General features: G+C 30.5%; 1 protein-coding gene across 4 annotated transcripts in view; it reads left to right on the top strand.

The window, feature by feature from the left end:
- The first annotated feature begins 5,666 nt into the window (after positions 1–5,666).
- LOC106457914 (synaptogenesis protein syg-2-like) overlaps positions 5,667–8,459 on the top strand; it is a 150,905-nt gene continuing 148,112 nt past the window's right edge. For all 4 annotated transcript variants that reach the window (XM_022383996.1, XM_022383995.1, XM_022383994.1 and 1 more), the window contains exons 1-2: positions 5,667–5,775; positions 7,770–7,928. In XM_022383996.1, coding sequence (XP_022239704.1) covers positions 7,832–7,928 — 97 coding nt within the window. In that variant the 5' untranslated portion in view covers positions 5,667–5,775; positions 7,770–7,831. The remainder of the gene's footprint in view (positions 5,776–7,769; positions 7,929–8,459) is intronic.

Here is an 8,459-nt window from a genome sequence, read left to right as displayed (position 1 = left end):
GACCACGAACGTCAGTGGAAATTATTGAATTTATCATTTAGAAACAATGTGATACGAATGTTCAAAAGGAGGAATGAATGACGTCAAATGAACTCAGCTACATTTGATCGTGTTCACAAATCCTTTATTACATTTTTTAAAAAAAGTTTATACTATCTACAGTTTTGCTGTTATTTTCATGTTATATGTTCTTGTATCATTTAATATACACGAAGCGCAGGAATATGTACATTCGTTTGTAAATAAAATATGTACTTCATATATATGTACTGCATATTTTAAGAAAATTAATCTTTAATCTTCAGATAATACTGGGAAATTTAATTTCACATAGTTTTATTTCAGTTACTAATTTTGTTATTATGTTACAATAACTAAGTTCCTGATCTGTGATTACTTTTCTGTGATTACTTTTCAAGAATGTTTATTTATATATATATTTTTTACTTGAATATTAACGTAAAACCATAACATACTACACGAATGTAATTTATAGAGCAATCACAAATATACCTGATGGACGATTATAGACAAACTTTTACAAGTTTTATACCGTTAATTTCTATTGCTTGCCAGCTTTGAATGTTTAAACCGTAACTATTAGATTAGTATGCTCCATATATGAATAGCGTTTCAGAGAAACTTTCTTCTCTCAATGACGAGTTCTGGTATTGGAAGAAAAGCCTTTTGAGCAGTGACTTTTACGATGAAAATATAGATATTAAATGCTAATTTTACCCGCCTCTAAATTTGAAACCGAAATGAACGAAATTAAGAGAAATATGGAAAATGAACATTTGAAGTTTACGATATTTTTATTATAAATTTTAGGTCTATTGGTTTCTAATGCTCTTAGCGTTTAACTCGTAACTTTTAAAATATATTTCATTGTTTGTTACAAAATGGAACCTTACTTGATCTATTATTTTATGTTTATTATCCCATCTTATAGCTTGAGTTAATTTTAATAATGATTTATTATAATTCATTGGCGCATGTGTAATGTTCAATGTTAAAAAGCTCAAAATATAAAAAATACGATTACTTTTTAAACATTTCTAAAAATGAGACTGTTCCCAGTCTCAAAATTAAAATAGAATACAAATAACTTACTGTACCGGGTGAAAAACAAAAACCCGATGAGACCCAAAACAGTCTCATACACTCACAATCTCATCGGATTTTTGTTTTTACCCTGAACAGTAAGTTATTTGTATTCTATTCTAATTTTGAGGCTAGGAACAGTCTCATCTTTAGAATTTTGTAAAGAATATTCGTGTTTTTTTCTAATGTGAGTTTTTCAACATATAATGATGATTGTTTGTTTTTGAATTTTTGTAAAAACCTAATCAAGGTCTATCCGTATCTTATTTTGAACTGATAAACTAGAGGGAAAACAGCTAATCAAAGTACTCACAGCTAATTCTTGGGCTGCTTTTGCGTGATCAGATAGTGAGACTTGACCATCTTTGTTATAAAGCCCATGTAACCCCAAAATGAGGAGACGCAAACATTTGACCCGTAAATCCACAGTCCGATAAGCTAACCACTGGGACATGCTCGATTCATTTTAAACCAACCGTCCGGCTAGCTAACCCCTGGGGCATGTTCGGCGTATTTAAAACCTACAATTCGGCAACCTAACCACTTGACGTATTTTAAAATTGAATATGTATCTTCAAAAGAACAAAACATTTTAATGCTGTACTCCTTTAATTTTAAGGTGAATTATTCCCTTTATCTTAAATATAAAATTATTTGAACGTAGAATTTTTAATGTGTCTGTTCATAGATGTATTTTACTTGACCAAGTTTTGCAATCACAGCGTATATAAAAGAAAATGAATTATTATTATCGAAAATTGTTTAAAAAACAAAGTATTTTTTAACATGTTAACGAACGTTCGGTAAATAAGTAACGTTATGGTAGTTTACAAACGGTAAGCATTTCTTATGTGTATAATTATTTTTCATTTTATAACGAAAATGAAGTAAAGGAAGTAGACTTGTCTTTGGCTTGAACTTTGGACCCTTGTCTCATTTTAGAGTACTATAGCTTATTTTCTAGTTCTACAGGTCCATATTTATTTCTACACGAAATTAATACGTTATACAATAATGATTTGAAGTCTCATTTCGTCATTACTTTCCACTTCGTTGCATCCGATCATGCTTTATTTGACGGCCGTGCATCTTGAGAATAACCCTGAAACGTAGCTTCCATTTCAAAGGCTCAGTCGTAAACTGTCATACCCTCAAACACATCACTCTTCCCTTCTTTATTTCCATAATATATATAGATACTTGAGGTATTCAAATTCGATGATGAGGAACCCACTTTGAGAAAAATAATGGTTGGGGACGGCTTGAATGGGTAATGAAGAAAAACTTTAATATACCTGATGATGACAAATCCTTGTCGAAACGTTGTTCATTTGCTGTTATGTTAAACTTATAATAATGTTTTTCGTCATTAGCCATTCAAGCCGTCTCCAACCATTATACTTGAGGTATGTCATGGAAACAGATTGTGTCACTTTTCCAGTAATATTTCCTGGGCACGTTGATAGCGTTTGCCACTGATCTTTGTGTTCGTGGATTCTCATTTGCTACAAGAGCTCCCCAGTGGCACAGTGGTATGTTTCAAACTTACAACGCTAGAAACCGGGTTTCGATACTCGTGGTGGGCAGAGCACAGATAGCCCATTGTGTAGCTTTGTGCTTAATTCCAAACAAACAAACTGCTACAAGACGTGTCACTTTGTTTACCACGGTTGGGATATAGCTAGTTGCAGATCTCTTTCTGGATGGTTCTGGTACCCCAAAATGATCTATATTTCACCGGTTTCTAATGTCATTAAGTGAAACGAATATTCTCATCTTGGAAATTCTAAATCTTTGATCTGAATATATTCTTAACATCTAAGTGTATTAATATTTGGATAAGAAAAAGCTGTTACATGCCCTTCTCTTAAATGATAAACTTTTAGTGGCCAAACAATCTCAAAATATAATTATGATATATGCCATTCCACTGTCACTTTATATCAGGTGTGGTTGTCACGTGACTTGCTGATTGCAAATTTATAGTCGTTTTAATATAACGTACTCAACCCTAAGTATCATAAGCATTTTATGGTGATTTATAAACTTTGTTATAGCTTTTACTTTAATTTTTTTTAAATTAAAACATACATTGAAAAATAGCTTAGAAAATGTGTGATATATGTACGTGATATATCTACATGCATGAAATAGTACATATTTATTTTTTATGAAAATTTAAAAGTAATTTCTATCAGATAATGTCGAAGTCAGTGTGTGAGTGCTTATTTTAACACAAAGTTATTTACAGTGTCCACCGCGGAGAATCTAACCCCGGAATTTTGCGTTGTAAGCTCGTAGAGCTTCCGCTGACCCAGCAAGGCTATTAGGCCAAACACTTAAACTTCTGAGTTTAAAATAAAAACATGCGAACAACTTATTTCTCAAATAGTTGCTTACGTTGACGAATTAGTATTTTTTTATTATTACCTGTTAATGTTCTCTGTGCACTTTTGAGACAAAGTAAAAATGAATTCTATCATAAGAATTTCTATGTACAAGTATGAATAGCACTAAAATATATTTATATTTAAAAAACAAAATCCAAGGACATTAAATATCTAAGAAAATAACATTGACGAGAAGATAGCATGTTCTTAAGATGACTGAAGGCTAAGCACTCTTTATCAGCTTTGTCATATTCAATCCTTTGCTTCTTATCTTGTGAACTTTTCCCGGAGACATATACAGGTTTATGGTAATGACTGTTTAGGTCATACGATTCTGTCTGGTTACCACTTCCCTTTGCTGATGAAGGCGTTATTCCTGGCCGGCTTGGCGTGTGTTTTAGGAACCTGTTGCTGCCTTAACCCTCTGGTGTGCGAATTTTCCACTTCTATGGAGAATACTGAAGGTTCACGTTTATGAAATATTGTGTTCATTGATCCTACGTTGTTCAGTTTAATAATCTCGCTATGTAAATATCTTTCTTCATGAAGAGTTGCGATATTTAATCCCATTCTTTCTTGACGACATAACAATGTAAGCCACATATATGGGCATTAAATATCTCGTCAAAACACAATGGGATTACCCAAATACATTAGTATACGCCAATAATCCCTATAAAGTGCGATTATCACTTTATTTTAAGTTCGAGATATAATGCAGTATATTTAATTACCTGAAAAAATATGTTTAGCTTCTACTATTAAAATGCTAATGTTTTACTGTGCATTCTTTTTCTTCTGAAAACACAGTTGCTTCATGATTTTCTGTTGACAGAATCATCTTAACAAAAAACGCAAACAAGTTTTTATGTTGTAAATGAAAGTAGAAAAGTGTCATTCAAATAAGGTCAGATTTACTCGGATAAAAAATAATTATCCAGTATTATTGCTATTAATATTATTCCCTTTTCCTCTTAAAAATCACAGATTTTATACAATTGTATAAATGTACACGTTATTTTTTAATATTTTAGTAAAATCATAATGTTAACGTTACGATTGACATTTAAGCTTTTATAGTTGCTGTAATTTAAATATTTTTGTTTGACGAAATAAAGCTAGGATAAAAAAGTAATTATAGAGAACTTTTTGTCGTAAAGAAATGTTGTTGTTTTTTTTTGTTCTTACATTTCACAAGGGAAATCTCTCTACAATTTATGTGGTAAGATAGGAGTATATATACTGTTTTTGTTTTTCCCGAGCGGCCACTAATGCGTGTTGCAGTGACCTATAGGCCAAAACGAGGTGGAGTCTGTGCAAAGTAATCTGATGAAAGCATTCAGAAAAAGACATTCTGAGCAATTCACAAGTGAAGTGAATTCACCGTAGTATCATTTTTCTTGAAAACGCTTTAAAGTAAAAGACAGTAATAGTTACGAAACAGTTATATTGAATTGTCTTTAAATGTGATAACGTGATCGAAAAATAGCTTTGACCTACCGTTTTGAACAGCTATAGAACTAAGACATTGTTACTCATAGGTTTTACATTATTTGTCTCTTATCTCTAAACTAATAGTAAAGCATTTCCAGAAAACATTGTAAAACTACTCCATTATATGTGCTTAAAATCTAAACTAAAATAATTTTATGAAAACATCATAATACTGAGAATATATCGGGGGGATCAGTATAACACAAATTAAGACACAGCTCCTATATGCATATAACAAACATGGTTGGGAGGTGTATATGATTTCTATTCTTTACGCGTTACGCATGCATTTATACAAAATGTATTTTGATATCCCTTTCTATTTTTGTGTAAAAAGCTGAGTTAACTCAGTGAAACGTAGAAAATAAACTTTTCTTTAACCCTGGATTTTAGCTTTTAGTGTTATCTCGCCCCCTGAAATGCTTGTTTTGAAATATTTTAGTGCTTATACATATAGTAATTTAACATAGTTTAATACCTCAAATGTACTTAAAAAGGGCTTTGTTTGGACTGGACAAACTTCCATTTCAAAGAGTTTATGCATGTCTTACATTAATTGGGGAACAAATAAATAGAAATGCTATAAAATTAAAGGAAACTTGATAAAATTAAATTCACAAAAGATCCAAGTTAATAATTTACTGAATTTTTCTCTTTTTCTTTTCTTTGCAGGTAGAGCAAAAAATAAAAGTAACACACTTTAAAAACTTCTGAAAATACTCTTGTGGTACAAGTGAATCTTCAACTTACGGATCACTATATTTTTCCAAAGAATGAAACCTTGATGGTAAGGGTGTCTCAGAATCAATTTATATTATGTTATATAAAGACTTAATGAGCAATTATAATATAGCAAGTCCTTAAGTGAACAAAAGATATATGTTTAAAATTCGATCCAATAAAAAATGGGTGAAAATCAACGTATTAGAATTTATATGTGACTAGCTTAAATGAAGCTCAAAACACAACAAGTAAAAAAAAATAGTAAAATGAAAAAATAAGAATTGCACACTCCATCCTGATTAATCATTACTAATTTTATCGTTTGCAGGAATTCAATTGTAAATTAGTTAGAATAGAATAAAATAAAATTAAATTCATTAGTCTACTAATGAATTTAATATTTATTAATATTTATGAAACTATGCTGTTAGAAAAGAAGGATTAAAAAGCTTTTAACAGTAAGATATTGAGTTACTAGACGTTCAGGGCTACTGAAAGCGATAAATGACATAAAATTACGTTAATACTTACTTAAGAATATAACTTTCTCAAATACCATCTGAAATATCCAAGTAAAATAACAAAGTGTTTTGTTTCTTTAGAACATTAAACTAACGGAATATAATTAAGTTTCTCAAGCGACTACTGCTTAGTTAACTCTCTGGGGATTATGATTGTAATACACAAAAACTTCCTTAAATTAATCATCACCAATATAAAAAAAGACAGCAATTAATTAAAAAATAATAAAATAAAAGTAAGATATTTTTGTGAGTATATTGTTGATTACAATATGATACATGCATATTTGGCATATTCAACATACCTGCCTTTTTTATCATAAAACTGAACTTTTTGTATAATTTAATATTTTCATTCTGTCGTGTGTATAACAAGCTGTTTTTGCTCACTTGCTTCAGTTTTGTTTCTTAAATCATTATCAGAAACTTCTGCACACAATTATCGCACATGAAAAACGTAAACTTTAATGGGATTTGCAAAAACAAGATATAAAGTCATTAAATCTTTGTCACCAACAACTTGTGTTTATGATATATGTCAATGAGGGGTATTTAAAGTTGGAGATTTGTTTCTGCGGTTCAGAATCGATTACTATCCGCCTTTGTACCTATTATATTGCCTCTGAATAGTGTTCATTTTACATAATCTACTACATATTATAATTATTAATCATTCAATGATGGTTTCTGTAATCCAAAAAATGAATGACCTTGCGACAGAATGTTGATATTGCAATTAGTAACCAAGACTTACAATCAAACCATCTGTGCAACTTTTTATACTTTGCGTTGAAGTTATTAGTGGCTTTATTAATATTAACTTGGACAAACACAAGTATAAAAATTGTATTTCAAACAGATTAGCATTACAGTTGCAGTTTATATAAACCAATGAAGTTTATTATGAATATGCGTACTAAATTTAACTAAAATTATAGATGTACTTGGAGAAAGAACACAAATCATTTTCTACTTATTAATATCTAAAACGCTTTACAAAAGGTTATTGCTATTAGTTTTATATTAACTATTTTAAGCTGTGCAATGGGAGTTGTTTATTTCTTCGAGAGTTTATCCAATCAGATTTTGTCAGAAGAATACTATCACATCTAGTCTTTTAGCTGGATCGCAGAAAAAATAGCAGCTTAGATTTCGTATGTGTCTAATAATGTCAAGCTAACGTACTGACTTCTTTCGTTTCACACCACCTGCCAAAATCGCTGTAGAAATGACGAAAAAAAACTCAGTTTATTCTAGAGCCAGGTGACGCTGCAAGTCTGTCTTAGTATTGATCATCTTACCAACAGCTTGCCGGTCTCACAGCTGGTCTCAGTACGACATTTGAGTGAGAATCAACGAAAGGGAAAGATGCAGTAACGTAGCTTACTTATCTAAACTCTGATGACATTTTGACTTGGTCTGACACAGGACAGAAATTTCTTATGAATGTTGTCAAACAATGAATACGTTAGTTCTCAATCTTGAATCAATGCTTTATGTATAAGCAATGGTTACAAATTCGTTGATTTTTTTTCAGAAACATATATTCCTAATCAAGTGATACGAGATACCGAATGGAAGAAGTAGTTTAAAACTAAAATGGCAGGATTTGTTATATATGTGGTCACCGTTTGTACCTTCATAATTCCATATAACTGTCACGATATGAAAGCAGACGGAGACCCACCAGAAAAAAGTAAGATTTATTAGCTTCTTTATTAACATGTTTTAGTACAGAAAATAATACACATACATGTGCACTTGTATTGTCTTCCTTTAACTAAAATATCTTTGGTGAACGGTAAAATTACTTGGTATAAAATGTATATTTTGACATCAGGTGATATTTAGAAATAATAACAGTTACTCTTACAATTATAAATATATTAATATTTAAGTACAATAAAGTTGAAAAATAAATTTGTTTGTGTCATTTTGTAAATGCATTCTTTTATCTTCCGTTTTATCTTCCGAATTCTCATTATCTGTAATTTGGGTAAAAATAAAGCAGCTTTACCTTAATTTCTTTTAAATAAAACAAAAAATGAGCCACGAAATAATGGACTTTTAGAGAAAATATTGAGACATGTAGTGTTAGCTGTTAGTGGATTTTTATTTTTATATTAAACATTAATTACAGGATCGTAGTTAATATTAATACATGTTTCCAGATTTTTCAAGATATGTTTACACCTTGTTGAATTGAATTTTAACGAGTTGGCACGCC

This window comes from Limulus polyphemus, unplaced genomic scaffold (genome assembly GCF_000517525.1).
Source record: "Limulus polyphemus unplaced genomic scaffold, Limulus_polyphemus-2.1.2 Scaffold391, whole genome shotgun sequence".
In the NCBI taxonomy this organism is placed as follows: Eukaryota; Metazoa; Arthropoda; class Merostomata; order Xiphosura; family Limulidae; genus Limulus; species Limulus polyphemus.
Note: the sequence above shows the minus strand (reverse complement) of the source record. Positions and strands in the feature narration are given on the sequence as shown.